Consider the following 17,101-nt stretch of genomic DNA (forward strand, 5'->3'; position numbering starts at 1 on the left):
TCACTAAATAGATCTTCAGGTCACCTTCTCCTCTGCTGTTGTTCGTTCCACTCCCACGCCCATCTCCAGATCCTGCCCTGAAAGATCCTAGGAGCCACTGATCCATCCACACTCCCCTCCCTCTCCATCAAAATCTTACTGCCTTGGATAGCTCCTGGTTTTCATTTACTTCCACGCTCTGTTTGTCAGCTGATCCTCATAACAACTGTACCCTACCTGCACACACTCAGTAAACTCTGACAATTCCTTCATCTAATTTTATGCCTTTCTCCTCCAGTGAAGAGAGCAGCCTCCTGCTCTAACCTGGCCTTCCCCAGCTAACATGTCCATAAGTCAGCGTTTTCCTGAATAAACCGGATTCTCTAGTATGAGTCAATCCATTCAGGAAAAAAAATTAAAAAAGGATTTTAAAAAAAGCTCTGGAGATGGATGCATTACTGTAATTCCGGCATATCTGTCATTTCTGTGAAGTATGCTGGTATCTGTCCTGGGTTGAAGGCAGTATCTTAATGCACTAGATTATCTGGAGCATTTCAGAGGCTGTTCTGTTTGGATTTTACTAGGCATGTGTCCCAGCTCATGCCAGTGTAAATCAGAAGCAATGCCACTGAAGGCAACGGAGATACACCCATGTACAAAAACAGTTGACTGAAGAAATCTTGGCTTTGCAATAGCCCCTTCTTTATGACACATAAGTTGGTGGAAAATTTGTTTATGGAGAATTCTGCGAACTGATAAGGAGGTTAAGTTTGTCTCATCAAGTGATTTATGATGTAACTATTTCTTCATTTTTAAGTCTTACATAATGCAAAGGCAGAAACAGATGATATACAGGGAAAACAGGCCACAGTCCCTTTTATTAAATTCATTTTGATCATGAAAGTTTTGTAAAGATGTTAGTAGAAACAAGCCAGCATCTGAACTACAAATGATGCAGAAAACGGGACAAACTATGAGGGAATGTTTATGTAATTCAGATAGTTCCTTTTCAATCTGGCTAACCAATGCTTCGTTAAGTGTTGAGTTAATGGTTCACATGCAAATGTGAACCTTCTCTGCTTTGTTGGGAAATGTATTTCTTGGGTGGATAAGATCTCACATGACAAAGATTTAGTAATGTTCTGCTAGAACACATACTGCTGTACATTCTCTAGTATATTTTGGGACCCGTCTTACAGATGTGTTGGACTCCTTCATCACCCACAGTGGAGAGCTGCTCTGCACTGTGGAAAAATAGACTGTGGTGTTCCAAAGAGGTACTGCTAAACTACACAGCACTTAAGAAGGAGGAGCATATTTTTCCTATGTGTTATTGTTGCTTGGGGTGTTGTTTGCTCCTTTACTCAGCTTGCAAAATTCAGTCCTTGCAAAGGCTCTCTGCTATCTGATTGGGGTGGGGTGGGGTTCTCCTACAGGACAGTAACCCTCTGTAACCCACGCTCGGGAAAGGAAGAGTCACTCAAAAGATAAAGTGTTATTTCACTTCATAAAGGTCAACAGAGAGCGAGGCAGATGAATTCTTATCTGTTTAGGAGTCTGAAAGGCAAAGATACTGCAAGTAACCTGGGTGGGTTTCATTTTCAAGTACAAACAGGATCTTGCTGTGTCCTGTTAAAAATATCCTGTTGTGTAAATATGTTTTTGTCCTGTTTATCTTAAGCAGAATGTGCAACTACTAATGAGTGCAAGGCTTTAATGTCTGAGCTGAAGATCCTCATCCATATAGGACATCATCTGAATGTAGTCAACCTGCTGGGAGCCTGCACCAAAGCTGGAGGTGAGAAATGCTCAGTCTGATAAGTGGTCAGTAAATAAGAAGCAAAGAAGAAACACTTTTCAGATACAATGGTGTTTGGACGTGTCTGTGGTGGAGAGTCTAAGTCATCTGTGCATGCTGTTACTGCAAACACAAACACTTCTACCTTTCTGCTCAAAAGACGGATTGTGCTGCTGCAGAATATGGGCACAGCTCATCAATAGCTTCTCAACGACTTCTCGTAGCAAGTGGTATCACTTCTCTATTTTCTTTTTCTCTGTACTTTGTAACCCTGTCTACAAGAGGGAATATGGACTGAAGGGAAGCAGGATCCTTAAGTGCAGCTAGGTGCCCAAGTCCTCCATGTAGACACCACTGATCATTTCACAGGTGCTTCTCAGCCTTTGTCCAGCCCTCGGTCCTCCCAGTGCCTTCATTTCCCTGGTCTGCATTTCCAAAAGCACTTCAGCCCTGACAGCACCCAACAGCATTATGAGCTCAGATCAGCTCCCCAGAGATGCTGAAGAAGGTCTCTCAAATCAGGTGTGATACTGGCTGACGCTCAGAGCACAGAATAAAGTTCAGATCAAGTGTTGGAGAGCGTGATCTGGAGCCCTTCCCCTCCATGGGTTTCCTGAGCAACTGACTTGGCAGCAGGAGATGCTCCCATCCCTGCCTTATCAGGAAGATGCACCAGGCAGAGCACTTATGTACTTGAGACCTCCTCTTCTCCCAAGCATTTCACTCCTGCAAGGCAAAGGCAGGCGTTTTGCATAGTATACAGGAAGCTTTAGGCATTCCAGGCCAAACAGAGCAATAGCTAAAGGACCTTCAAGGGGCTGAGCTGACACAACCGGCTGTACATCATACAAACAATCTTGCAAAGCAGACTTGAACAAAGGACTCTGTAAATCTTAGAACTTTGTCATTGAAGCATCCCTTCCCTTCCCATGTTGCCATACAAAGCATCCTTGTCTCTTACTACACTGTGCTTTAAATTCAGGGTAGCAACTCTCAAAGATGCCTCTTTACTGCTTACAATGAACCTTCAAAACAATCCACACAGGATAGATTTAGGAGGGTGAGGACAAAGAAACCAGAGTAAAATAAATGAAGGGGAAAGAGCGAGAGAGATGGTGTACACATCTGTTGTCAGCTGAGACTCTCAAGCGATCATTTTCCCAAAGAACATGTTGTTGTCCAGTCAAAGGGGAAAAAGAGGTAGATTTGGTAGGATGCCAGGAAAGAAATCTTCCCTCCAGCAAGATACTCCCAGCTCCTCAAGGAGCAGACAGCAAACAGCAACCACAGATACTGCTGTAATCTGGGAGCCATGAATGGGGAATCTGCAGGAATTCTTGTAGCTTTGCAAGCCCAAAAAGCTTGTTCGGGAGGACAGCAAGCTTTAACCAGTGGGTTTTAAAGATTCAGATGCATATTCAAGTAGCCTTTGCTAGTAGCAAGGACGCTAGCCAGTGAGTAGAAGGGAAGTAACATTATGAACGTGGATGACTCTCCTCTCCTGTCAAGTCAATGAGGCGGCTTAACACAAACAGGTGCCTAAAACATGGCAGCATTACTAAGAAGTCAATGTTTATTAACCGAAACACTAATTCAGCCGTAGGCTCCTAGCTGCATAACAAAATGCATCTAGGTAACCGCTCCGATACTGTGACCGTGCATTCTCTGAGTAGCTTTTTCTTTGGGGAGTCCCTCAGTTTCCTGTTCTCCACCCTGCTCCATCCTGGTTGCCCTCCCAAGTGAAGAGGTAACCCTTACTCTTCCCTACAAGGTGCCTAGGGGAATCGCTGCTAACTCTACTGAGCAATGGAGTGAGCAGAGCTGCACAGCAAGGCCTTGCAGAGCACTGAGGAGCCTCAAGGCAGGTGGTGGTTTGTTTACCTTTGAGCAATGCAACGGCAGACTAAAGAAAAATAGCCTTGAGCTCTTTAGACAGACGTGAGGATAAGAGTAACTATTAAAATGCTATTGCAGAATACAGTGCTTTCTCCTTCCTTGTTAAGTTTTATATAACCAGGTAACAGTATTCCTGATGAAAACTGATATTAAGCATGCACATACATTATTTTAACAATATAACAAATAACAAATTTTAACACCTTGGCAGAGAGTCTGATGTTAAGCAGTTAGCGCTAATGCATGGTACATGCTTTACAACAAGGAAACAAAATATGGGGAGGCTATGTCTAGGAAGCATTTCAAAAACACGAATAAAGCGCTTAGCGTGGAATCTGCGTTTCCTCAGGCATCCATGAGGGACGTTTGACTTCCGTTTCTTCAGAAGAATGTCCCCCTGAGATGTGCTTTGCGCTGCCAGAACCCAACACTGCTTCAGGGAGGCACCGGGTGATGTGAAGCCCAAGAGAGGAGGCAGCATGGTGAAAGAGGAATGATAATGCGGATTTAGCTGCAGGAGATGAGATGAGCTGTCTAACTGTAACCTTGTGCATCTCTCCCTGCTTCCAGACTTCAGAGAAGCTCCATGCTACTTGCTGCTGGGTGTCTGTTCCTATGTTGATACCTACTTATCATTTCAAGCCAGCCAGCCAGCCCCCTTTAAGCCCAGTGAGCGGTGTTGTGTGGTCAGCAGTAGAACCACTGGCAGCTCTGATTTGGGGCCAGTTGCATTTATGCAGACACTGGGACAGTGTACGCGGGTACTGAACGTGTTACAGTTGAAGTCAGTAGGAAGTCCTGGACAGCCGCAAGGTGTGCACCCCACGTAGCAGTGCCATAAGACTTCTACAATTAAAAAGCCTGGCAGAAGTATAGAGTGTTGTTAGCGGCAAGCTGTTGATTATTACTGCTAGAATTCACCCTCTCCCTTTTATTGGGCACATCTGCTTTCCAATGGTATTTGTCACTGAGTCTCAGTCGGGATGCAGTAAACAGATATCAAGGTTCACTTCTCCCTCCTTGATCCGCCATCAGCTCTTGCTTACAGCCCCGCTTTCAGCCCTGCATTCAGTGTTACGCAGGTCGGACGGGATCAAGTGGTTAGACTGCAGCACCAGTCTGTATGTGTGTTTCTGGTGTAGCCAGATAAGAGTGTTACTTAGTGTTGTCTCTTCTCTGAACAGCCAAGCGCAGCTCTCAGCGTTTTTCCTTTGAAGCTGGAACTCATGAGTCTGAGTACAGAGCTTCTAGAGAGAAAAAAGTTTCCACACATGAGAGTCTGGTAGCTTAGGACTGATGATCGTAGATGTTTGCATGCATTCTAGTCCCATGATTTCACCTCATCCTACATCTGATGATTGCAAAAAAGCAGTGATTGCGCTAAAGGTAGAGAATGCAGTTTTCCAGTCTTTACTGGCTCACAATGAAACATAAAAGCACTTTCACAAGCAGGTCTTGAAAACATGTAAAACTGTATAAAACCGGCAGTTGCATTGAACTCTACAGTAGTTTGCACAGAAATAAGAAAGGAAGAAACTGACAGGACTTTCCAGGCTTTCAAATGGCCAAAATATTTTTGCAGACTTTTGATTTAGATCTGTCTGTGATCCTGGGTAAATATTTCATTGCCTCCACTGGCATTAGCCCCACCCCAAAGAAAGAGATTTATAAAAGCAGCAGAGAAAAAAAGAGGACTTTTCTGTGACAAACAATCTTAATAGCATATGGGATTGCATATTCTCCTTTATCAGTCTGAATTTTCCTTTGTCTAGAGAGGAAGAATAAATGCCAAATGTTCTCTTATAATGGGGAAAAAGTAAGAATCAGCACTGTATTCCCATCCTTCCATATCCAATATTGATTGCCTGTGTTTTTCTGGAGTGTCACTTCTCTGTTTCTTAGTTTCCTCATCTTTATAGTAGGAATGATAATATTTACCTATTTTGAAGAGGATTTGGGAGGATAAATTACCAATAAGTGCTTAGCTGTGCTTCAAAACTCATTTCACTTTCACTCTCTTTCTAGGGCCTTTGATGGTCATAGTAGAATACTGCAAATATGGAAATCTGTCCAATTATCTAAGAGGAAAACGAGGAGATTTCATTGCATACAAGGTAATAACAAAAAACAAAACAAAACAAAACAAAACAGAAACAAACAGGCTTCTCGTAGTCATAAGGCAAAGAATTCATGACCATTGACAACAAGCTGGGTTTTGTTCTGCCTTGACACTGAGACAGTTCAGTTTGTCTTTATATATTTATATAGGCACTTTAATTTCCTGCCACATTTCAATTCATATGAGCAAGAAAAGGGAACTTTTTCCCTGAGGATCTCACTCCCAAACTCTTCTTCAGCACCTCTGGAAGAATTAGTTGCAAACACCCAAGCACCCTTGTGAGAGAAAGGGAACTTCTTGTGAGATGCCACCCAGCACAAGGGGGCACCAAGAAAGCATTGAAAAACTGGCATGAACTGAAGTAGGAGGAGGTGAGCCCTCTCAAATACAAGCCGGGTTTGGGTATTTATTTGTTTCAAGACCCACCTGCCCCTGCTTAGCTACCAAGAGCAGCTCGCCCTCTCCTTCATCTGCTCATTCCCACCTGCTGTGTCCTCCTTTCCACTGTTCCAGCCTAAGTGTAGTAGTATGCAGCAAACTGCATCACAGACATGGTCAGTTCAAAAATGAAAAAGCTCTGTTTTCCCAGTGGTTGTGTGCAGCCACACAACTGTCTGTGCTAGCACAAATTGGAAGAGGATAAAGGGGAAGACACAGTAGGCCACAAGGAGAGGATGGGACTACCTCTTCACTAGGGAAACACAGCATCTCTGATCCAAGCCCTGCCAGAAACTGGAGCCTCCTCAAGATAATTTTTTCAGATGACTCTGTTATTATTGTAAGATACTATGCGCAAGCATGACAGCACATAAGGTACCTTATGTAAGAAAAGGAGCTTTTTCTGGTACTCAGACCAGTCACTCAGACATTCTTTTCTCACCGTTGTTTCCATGGATTGCAGGGACAGTTATGCCTCACCATCCTGGGGAGGGTGAGACAGCTTCATTTCAGCGTACATACATCACACCACACACCTTGAACTGTGATTTTTAGCCTAGTTCCCTAAGAAAGCAAGGTGTACAGAATTACACTGTCTCTCTGATCATCTAACAGTCTCATCCAGCCAGCTTCAAGTCAGTTTTTATAGTGGGATATGGGTATCGGTCAAATTTGGTTGATATTAAGTTTATACAGTTTTCATAAGACTGATAGAAAAAAGAGGCTACGTTAACGGACTCTGGAGAAAGGTAAGAAGACTTTAGCCTTCAGTTGATCTGCTAAGATCACAGGGCAGCTAAAAGCCACCTTAGCAAGCTAGGCAGCACACGTGCAGCTGCTAACCAGCCACCATTTGGACTGCCTCTTACTCAGACCTCATAAAGAAAATATAGGAGAGAACTGATATATTGCAGGAGAAAGCTCATATGGGACAAGCAGGGGGAGCTGAAGCTATTGTGGTAGGAGTAGTAGGAGGTATTGTACTCATCAGTAGGACACCAGACTTCATTAGTCTGCCGCTCAGGGATCATCATGTTCAAACATGCTTCGAGCACCTTCAAAGGACCCTTCTCCGTATGTCGTTCTATTAAGCACCTTCATTCCATCAGGTATCTTTGAATGCCCAGGCATTGCATCACCAAAGCTAAAAATCAATTTTATACCATTTTTAGTCCCAGGAAAACTCTGACCAAGCAGAGAAAAGTCTCGATGAGTCCAACAGTGATTTAACTGAACTGATCAAGAGGCGCCTTGAGAGTGTAGCCAGCACAGGAAGCTCTGCCAGCTCAGGATTCATTGAAGATAAGAGTTACAGTGACTCAGAGGAAGATGAAGAAGGTAAAAGAAACCTACCTAGTCCCAGATCTTTTGTTGTAAAAATTGCTGTTACTTCTTTCTCAACTTCAGACACTGCCACATATAGTCACACACTTTACAACAAGCCCTTACTCTGCTGCTTGGCTTGTTTTGGAGATCACAAATTCTTTCTCTTCCCTGTACCCCACTCTAACTTTCTCACAACAAAAGATCTGCAATAGCATGTGCGTATAAAAGTTGTTTCTGTTGTGTAGGAGGAGCAATAGCAGTATTTTACCAGATGTATGGGGCCAGTCTGTCCCCAATCTCTCCACTCAGTGACTATAAATAGTTCCCCTCACTTTCATCCCCAGATGCTGTTTTCCCCAGTGGTAAATGAGGTGATTAATGTTGGGTGGAACTTTTTAAATGTTCTGATATTCTGCCTCTGGGTCAGTGGCTCCCAAACCAGAGTTGTAATTCTAGTGGAGTTATAGCACTTACAACAAGGCCTATGAACCTAACAATATTCAGAGGGAGGGCTGGGGTCATCAGCTTGGAACTGGTACTGATGGTGAAAATGTTTGAGAGCTGCTGCTGTACTGTTTTGCTGTGCCTGTGATCTCTCCTAGATGCTGAGGATCTGTACAAGAGGCCCCTGACTTTGGAGGATTTGATTTGCTATAGCTTCCAAGTGGCAAAAGGCATGGAGTTTCTCGCCTCCAGAAAAGTGAGCTTATTAAAACATCAGGGCTGAACTTCTTTCATAGAATCATGGCTATCAGATGTGAAGGAATCCAAATATACTTTCAAGACTGATTAATCTTTTATTTGCATTTGTAATGCTGTGCTGGAGATGACGTTAACTCTCCTTGTTATGTAATACGAAGGAGTTACGGAGGAATCTCCGTCACGTTCTTGGCTAAAAAGACTGGCATTTGCCATGTGACTTTAGATGGAAGGAGTGAAAACAGATTGCAAGACCATTCACAGAACTGTCTTATAAGTTCAGAAAAACTTTGTTATAGAGAATGATCCTTCTGGTACGCTCAACAAAAGTACTTCTGAAAAAGGAAGAGGGAGCATACACCTATGTATTCAGCTTGTCAGTAATGTTGGCAACTCTCAGCCATGTTAGTGCCTCTTTTGGACAGAAATACAAATATGCTTGTAGTCTGTGGAAAACATGCTTTTCAAGTAAATCGAATGTCACACATGTGCCAGAGTCCTCACAGAACTGTGAGCTTGCACTTACCACACACCTAACAGGGTAGCACCCACAGAAACACTGTGCACCATAGTTGCTTGTGTGCAGTTATCCAGTCCCCTGCACGCTCATGAGACTGCATTTGCAAATGTAGCTGCAGCTGCTTTTGGACCTCTCCCAAATTTGCTGCAGAATAATTAACTGAAAAAACAGCACGCTCTTAGTCTCATCGTAACTATGGAAGTTATTTCACCTAGAAAAAGTCTGCAAATTGACAAGTCACTGTTTTTCTCAGCTTGTTCCCTATTTTTTCTTTTCCAGTATATTTAGAGCAGATTCCCACATATATTATCCCCCTCTAACCTGCTCCCAACAAAAGCTCATTTATCTTTCATTTTCCAAAAGAGGTCTTATATACTCCAGCAGTGGCCAGTCCAGGGAGACCCTCTGATCTTGCTTGTCCTTATTTCACCACAGTGCATTCATCGGGATTTGGCAGCAAGGAACATCCTTCTGTCAGAAAACAACGTGGTGAAGATCTGTGACTTTGGACTAGCCAGGGATATTTACAAAGACCCTGACTATGTACGGAAAGGAGATGTAAGTGGAAGAAACTTGAACTGCTGATCTCAAGTTTTTATTCCCCTAGGGCTTAGGCAGCCTAGTAACAACAATTCTGGCAATGTGTCATGTCTTTTGCATTCTTAGGCAAGACTTCCCCTCAAATGGATGGCTCCAGAGGCTATTTTTGATAAAATTTACACAACGCAGAGTGACGTATGGTCTTTTGGAGTGCTGCTCTGGGAAATATTTTCTCTAGGTAAGACTGTTTTAAAACCATGTGTTTTGTTTTGTTTTTTTCTAATTTATGGCTTTATTGCTGTAAAAAGCCTTTAACGAGAAGAAGACAACATGGTGCCATGTTTCTATTTCAGTTAGTACAAGTGCCTGGTGCAGATCAGGTGTAAAATAAAGTTACTGGATTGAAGTCAATGAGAACTCCCATCTGGCAAGGTACATGAATGCAGTGAATATTGCAGGGAGGGGAACAAAACAAAATCAGAAACCCCGGAACTGATGTTTATAATAATTGAAACCAACAGAGTGTAGCGATAATGCAAACCTCTGTTGCTCTGGAGTAAAATATTTCTTTCAGAGCAATGAAATAGTTTCCCTGTCAAACCATATTTTCCCCTAAGCAGTCTGCTTTGGGAAACCACACAGCCCAAAGGTTGCAGAGGATTACACTGCTGTTGACATAGCGGTGGTAGATGTTGCTAGTGGCAGACCATGAAACACAAGGGGGTTTGCCCATATGACATTTTATCCTAGCTTGATTATCTTCTCCGCAAAATCTAAATAAGATTTTCTAAGTAAGAAAAATGTATTGGCAACATCCGCCATCAGGTTGATATGAGAACCAGGGCTAGACTTTGCGTAAGTCATTTTGGCAGGAAACAGGTGGAATGCGTACTTTTCTGGCCATATCATTTGCAAGCCACAAAGTTTTTGAAAGAATAGCATTATTGTTCTTAATGTTCCATAGACTCTCCTTCTGGTGCTGCTAGAAATCTCAGCCTCACTGGGATCTGGTTACTGTCCAGCAGATAAAGCCCTGAAATTTAGACAAGCAGTCTTACAGACAGTTGGACTTTGCTGCTCTCAAATTCTCCTTGCAGAGTGGCAAGTCTTTTTTTCCTGAGGGAATTTAGGAATGTCAGTTTCTGGCTTCTTAATCAGCATTTGCAGACAGAAAAAAACAAGAAGCAGTGTCAACTTAAGCTGGTGAATTTTAAAGCAAACTCTGTAATCCCTTGCTATCTTTGGTTCATGGATCAGTTGAAATTAATGATCAGGCTGAAGATGCCAAGGCCAGATCTGGATGCAAAGTCCGGAGCTGTTCATATCCTAAGCTTTAGTTAGGGCTGGCTGCAAAGATCACAACGTGATTTCAGTCCAAGTCTTTGATTTGGACTTTTCTCTTTATTTATATCAGCATGCAACAGAGAAATTTCCCACTCAAGTGGGAATGGGTTAAAATGCACAAGTGGGAGTTATGGCTTTCTCCAGAGTTCAGTCATATATACATTTAGTGTTTGTTACTTTGGTGTACCACTTCCATCGCTTTGTATGGGCATCACCTGTTGCATGTGCTTTGAAATATCACAGAAAGATGAAGCTCCAGAAGCACCAGCAATGCCCCAGCGCTAACAGATTGTTAAGAAGCACGGATTAGCATGCACAAACACGCTCAAAGAGGACAGTCTCTCCATTGGGCATCTCCAAGGAACCCGATGAACTGAATACTGATGAATGGCAAGGACCACTTCAGAAAGCAAACTGTTTATGCCATTCCTAAACGTCCTCACGGTGCTTAGCAGATGTGAACTTCTGACCATTTGACCTTTAATACCAAAAGTGAATAAAAATAATAGTACAGTCACTGAAATTCAGCTCTATTATTAACTTTTAAAAATCATTTAGCTACTTTCTTTTCATTTTATATGGCCTCCTTTCTTAATGAAGATGCTTCGTTGGAACAATAGACTGTCCTCTTCTGAATTCAGAGGAATCTACTAAATTACTCCAAGGGCTGCCATCCGTAGAACAGCCTCTGCCCTCATTATGACGTAGATCACAAACCACTTTCTTCAGTCATGGCACAGATTCAAAAGCCAGTCATTTTCTCTAAGAGGGTTTTTCATACAGATCATCCAGGCATGTCTGTGGTTTGGCACTACTCACATCTGCAGCTCACACGATAAATATTTAATTAAGGATTGGTGTCACTGATTGAACTCTCTTATGTAAAAGTTTTACAGATCATTGAAAGCCAGGGGATGGAAAGTTATTTGTCGTTGCTAGAGGGTATGTTTTGGCCCACATCTACAGCTGCTGCTTTTTACTGGGTCCCACAGACTTAGCACTCTTAAAAAAAGGCCAAGACACTAACTAGCAAAATGCACAGGTTGGTTTGGGTCCTGTCAGGGTCAGAAGTTGAATGAAGCACTACAAACTTCCTCCAGAAAGACTGGTGGACTGGATTCATTTTGGTGATACACAGGGAAGTGTGGGCATGAGGGACTGTTAATTTTGATTTGTGGGTGGTTTTGCATTGTGCTTTGCTACTGATTATTTAAGTAGGGTTAGAACACCTGGTGTCAGGTAACGCCAGCAATTTTTAATACATCTTGAAATCACTTACGTGGCGCATTACAAAATGTCAGTGTCTCCTGGAATGTAAATGTGCAGTGTTCAAAAGGCAATCAAAGGTAATTATGTAAACAAGCAGTGCCTGGTAGTATAACATCAGCATCTTATTATCCTACTAAAATAAAAGCAAGATCAAAAGAATGATACCATATCCAATGCATGCCACATCTTTGAGCATTTTGCAACAGATTTCCCCTAAGGAAAATGTCATGTTTAGACTTTATACCATATGTCTGAACCTACATTTCTCCCAAGCTGTCTCAGTATCCCAAATCCAAGTTATGAGGCCCATCACAAAGTCCAGATGAAATACAGTGGTGAGTGGAGGTGGGGGAAGGGTGAGTTAGTTTGTTGCTTTTGAGATCTGAGCTGCCTCCAGCTGGTAGGAGGCGTAGGAGGCTAGCACTGGTCAAAATATAAACCACCAAAAGATCTTACAATCAAGAATCATTTTTTCTTGCCTTCCTTATACTGCAGTTGATTTCCACATGATATAATTAAGGAAAGGTAACTCAAGATTGCCAGAGCAAGTGGAGTTCTCCATCCCTCCTTATCCCATCTCACCAAGTGTCGCCCTCAGTGTATCAGTCCCAATCCAAGTATTTGCAAGTCTAGCTCGTACCAGTAAACTAACTCTGCTGTGACCGTGAGCAGGAGGCAACCAGTGAGCCTCAGCAAAGCAGAAGAGTCTTGTGCTTGTCAGAATGGTCAGTGCAAAACAGCTGGAATGACTCCTCAATGACTTGACTGCAGTCAACTATTGCATACGAGGGCACAAAAATCACACAATGCAGTTGGAAAGGAATGGGAACGGCTGTGCAGCCCTACTCTTCCTTTAATGGAGGATGCTGTTTTCAGCGCTCCCCCAGTACATTGACACTTCAGTGCTAGGCTTATGCTTACTTCTCTTGAGAGGCCGTGCCACTGTTAAACAGATATGGGATCAACTGGGCAAGTCATAGGTGTATTCACGGTGCCTCAGTGCTTTTTGAAGGCTCTGTAAAGATAAAACTTGTACAGGTAAAAAGACAAGCTAGCGAGAGTTCAGGAGATGAACGCCAGCAGCAGTTTAGTAGCTTGGAAAACAGTCAATACTCCCAGACCCTACTCCTATGCTTGCCATTTTCTCACAGTGTAACTGTGGGAAAGTGACTTAGTCTCCGTCTCTCTCCGTTTATTCAGAGAGATCTTGTGAGCTGGTGGGAGCCTGCTGTGATATCTTTGACTTACAGGTGAAGCCATGTGAGCTGAACATTATATATCAGTAGGTTATTATGATGGCAATGCCTGGCCAAAGACAAAACAGGGAAGGAAAATCCAGATACAAAGCAGAAATGATGCTCCCTGATATTTGCCAGCTATCTGACTCCAGGAAACACTCTGATACTGTGATCTGATACTTCTAATGGTATTTTTCACACCAAAGGATTTCAGATGTGCTGTGGCTGAGTGTGCCTGAGCGCTGAATGTCATCTGAGCCTCCTTGCTGTGCTGAGATGCCCTCTTAGGTAGTTGCCAGTGTTTTTGCCCCCAGTGCATAGTTTTGCAGATTGAGTGGTCAGATTCACAGAGCTGAATAATTCTGGGAACAGCCGCATTTTGGCACCCTTTTCAGTTCTTTCATCCAAAACATTTCTGCTGTGCTTTTTGTGCCCCCAAGTGCACAGTACATGATGGTGTTTCCAAAGTAGAGAAAAAAAGTATGCAGCAAATGAGGCAGGAATGTTATAGAGAGTAAATCATACACAGATTCCTCAAGGCCTGGTTATAGATCCAGATTCCATTCAAGCTCCTATGTTAAGACCTGATTAAATGTTCTTCCAAATTCACCATCCAGCCTCTAGAATGCCAAAATGTGAAAGAAAAGTTTGCTCTGCATATGAAACTTCTGCTGAGGAGGAAGGGAGCAGAGCTTACAGATCCTTCAGATATATCTACAATAGGTTCAGTTAACACTTCTGACTTCAGCTTCAGACATCTCTCGAATTTTATCTAGGAGATCTGGATTCCTGAGGAAGAGGCTAGGGCACTTTCCCAGATTAGAAATTTCTTAACCTTTTTTACAGTGCAACATGAAGTACAGATGTCATACAGCAAATATCACAATCTCTGAAAAGCCCCTACTCTCTCATCTGTTGAGAAGAACAGTACAGTCAATGAATGCATACATTTCTACCAACTTTTCCGCTGAAGATAGCTGTTTACATAGGAACATGAAAGAAGGCCAACTACTTTTGATGGCTGCTAGGCCAGCTTTTATGCAAATTAAGATAATATCACCAGTCCCATTTATAGAAGTATACCTCTCAAAGGTAATTACAGTTGCCATGAACCGCCCTCCCTGGTTTCACACTAAGGATTGAGTGGGCCTGAAAATAAGCAGTACTGAATCCACTCTCAGAAAAGAAAAAAAGGTTGAAAATTTTGAAGGTCATTTTCCAATGAATTTGTTGTACTTTTCTGCAGAGTAAGATGCCTACAGCATACATATACTTACTCAGAGAGGCAATAAATAATTAGCAGGACTTATTTACTTCATGTGTACTCATTTAGTGGAAGATGTTGGCAGACAGGCAGTCTGGAAAACAGTATAACTAGGTGAATGAGCTGGAACTTTCCTTCCAATGACCAAGAGGTCATTTCAAGTCTCAAACGAATAAAATTTATTTCTTTCCTGCCCTGTTTCACCTTGGGGCCCTGGCTATATTATGAATGCAGAGCATGACTGAAATCTCTGAAAGAAAGAGCTAGTCTGTAATGGGCTTGCAATGAAAGCATGTGGGGATGTTTTTGTGGATTGGATGCGTCTGCAGCAACTTTGGGGACTGCTCAGTCATTGCTAAAAAGCAATACATAGTCTGGTGCACTGGCAGCATCAGCACGCACCTTCCAGAGAGCTTTGCTAGCTGAATTCATATCAGAGTGTCCATGTTTCAAAGCTGTGGGCAATTTGTCTGCTATGCCACTAATTCCATTTCTGAAAAGAGCGCTCTGTATTTCAGTGATTTTTTGAAGGGTCAAACTTACGAAGATGTTTAAGCATCGGCAGATTACTCCCATCGAAAGAGAGTGTGTTTGACCTTTAAGAAGCTTTTGTCAGTCCTGTTAAGCAATTCAATATTCCTGTAGGCCAGCTAAGCTGGAATTCTCAGCAGTTATCATTGACTGTATTTCTTTCATTGGACTGGGAAAAAGTGATTGAGCCATTCTGGATTTCTCCATCAGGTGCCTCACCATACCCTGGCGTGCAGATAGATGAAGACTTTTGCCGCCGGCTCAAAGAAGGAACCCGGATGAGATCTCCGGAGTACTCTACTCCAGAAGTGTAAGTGCTCCTCTTTTTGTACTAAGAGCTGACAAATGCCATTTAAGTATCACAAAAGACATTGCATTTAAGTGAGTATAAGGGAGGAGAACTCATCAGATGGTAGCTATATATTCTGTACTTTCTTTTAGTAAACTTTGTGGTTGTGCAAATCTTGGGTATCCTGATACCATGGACCAATGCTAAAGAAAGACCAAGCCATGACCTTTGCCAAGTGAGGGGGTTGACAGATATCCCCATGTCAGCTGTAGCTTGTGAATCTCAGTTCAGGACACTACCGTATCTGCCTTGATTTCCAATTTTGTGACAGAAACGAGGCATCCATAACTACGACCTATTTCAGCAACATGACTGGGGCCCATCATTCAAATTTAAAGTTAGGTGAAAATAAAAACCTGCTGGCTCAGTTGAAACAGAAATATAGAAGGAAAAAGCATTCTGTGTGGAAAGTAGAATAGAATCTGAGCACAAGCAGATCTGAACCTGGTTTTATCCAAAACTGTCTGAATGATGACCCAGACAAGCAGTAGCAGTAAGAAAACAGCTTAGAAGCAAAGACCTTATCCTTTTCTTTTTCTTTGATACCTGTGTGTTTATGTAGCTACCAAACAATGCTGGACTGTTGGCATGGAGTACCCACAGAGAGGCCTACCTTCACTGAGCTCGTGGAGCGTTTAGGAGACCTTCTTCAGGCAAATGTACAGCAGGTACAACAATGCAAACATTTCTTAAAGGAATGTGTACATATATAGATGTGTATGTATGTGTGTACATGTGCACAGGTAAAGACTATGTTGAGCACTAGTATTAGCTTTGACTTCATAACAGATGTTACAAGGAATATGGCTGCTGGGATGAGTAAAGAAAATGTTACCTATTCAAAGGGGATTATATTTCAAAATTGGATGTTTATCCATCCATAATAAGCAGAAACTTATAGTACAATAATTAAAAAAGGGCTCAGTTGCCCCTTAGAGGAACAATAGCGCTTTATCTCACAAACAATTTTAATTAGATTCCAGCACAGTAAACTGCCAATAGTTCGTCTGCACTTTCTCTCTCATTTTCTGAGCTTATGTTCATCAGTGCTCTTAGGAGCTTTAAAATGATGCAATTTAAAGCTCAGAAAGTCAACTACATAATTATTAATTTCATAATAGCTAAATCAATTTTTTTCTTCTTGAGTGAAAACAACCAGACCAGTTATATAACTGTCAATTTAATTTAAGAAGAACTCAGACACTCTCCTTTAGCTCCTTTCTGTTTGTAAACAAATTTAAGTGAAGCTAAGAGGGCCCAGTTTGCCATGTGAAGAGCTTAAGAGTTTTATAGTGTAGCCAAAGGAAATTAAGGAGATGCAAGAATCTTGATAAGGGAATAGGGCACTTAATTGCTTCTCAGAATTAAAAAAAAATCAAGCAAAGTGAAAGCTGGACAAGTAGTTTTAGGACTTAACCAAAGAGTCATTTCTAAAGATTACTGCAATGCTGTGATGACAATGCATAGCTTTTAAAATGTGTAAGGAATTCCATTACTGAATTCCAATCCCAGCACTGATTTTTTGTAAAGTCAAGAAATATAACATTTTTCGGCTACGGTATTAAGGACTGGCTCTTGCTAAACTGTAGTCCTTGAGTTGAACATAAGCAAAAATCAATTTATGTAGGCAATATTCTTTTTCCAATTCCACAATCCATTACAGCTGCATCAGCGATAGGTGCTTTGTGATTTCATGCTGCTCCCTCCCTGCTCCCAAACACAGGGGCTTAAACTTGGAGTTAGGTGTCCATGAGACCGGTCCCCCTGAATCCCCAAGGATGCCAACACAAT

At 42.2% G+C, this 17,101-nt stretch overlaps 1 protein-coding gene and 1 long non-coding RNA gene across 5 annotated transcripts in view; one reads left to right on the forward strand and one right to left on the reverse strand.

The window, feature by feature from the left end:
* Positions 1-17,101, forward strand: part of LOC104150953 (vascular endothelial growth factor receptor kdr-like) — a 147,333-nt gene that overhangs the window by 110,141 nt on the left and 20,091 nt on the right. The window contains exons 19-26 of one of the 2 annotated variants that reach the window (XM_068956592.1): positions 1,661-1,777; positions 5,699-5,787; positions 7,403-7,568; positions 8,159-8,256; positions 9,211-9,333; positions 9,442-9,553; positions 15,172-15,271; positions 15,873-15,978. In XM_068956592.1, the coding sequence (XP_068812693.1) occupies positions 1,661-1,777; positions 5,699-5,787; positions 7,403-7,568; positions 8,159-8,256; positions 9,211-9,333; positions 9,442-9,553; positions 15,172-15,271; positions 15,873-15,978 (911 nt within the window). The remainder of the gene's footprint in view (positions 1-1,660; positions 1,778-5,698; positions 5,788-7,402; positions 7,569-8,158; positions 8,257-9,210; positions 9,334-9,441; positions 9,554-15,171; positions 15,272-15,872; positions 15,979-17,101) is intronic. The other variant, XM_068956593.1, reaches the window with a different exon arrangement.
* The window catches only part of LOC138068698 (uncharacterized), a 152,128-nt gene that overhangs the window by 10,264 nt on the left and 124,763 nt on the right, over positions 1-17,101 (reverse strand). The gene's annotated exons all lie outside the window — the stretch shown is intronic.

This window comes from Struthio camelus, chromosome 11 (genome assembly GCF_040807025.1).
Source record: "Struthio camelus isolate bStrCam1 chromosome 11, bStrCam1.hap1, whole genome shotgun sequence".
NCBI lineage: Eukaryota > Metazoa > Chordata > Aves > Struthioniformes > Struthionidae > Struthio > Struthio camelus.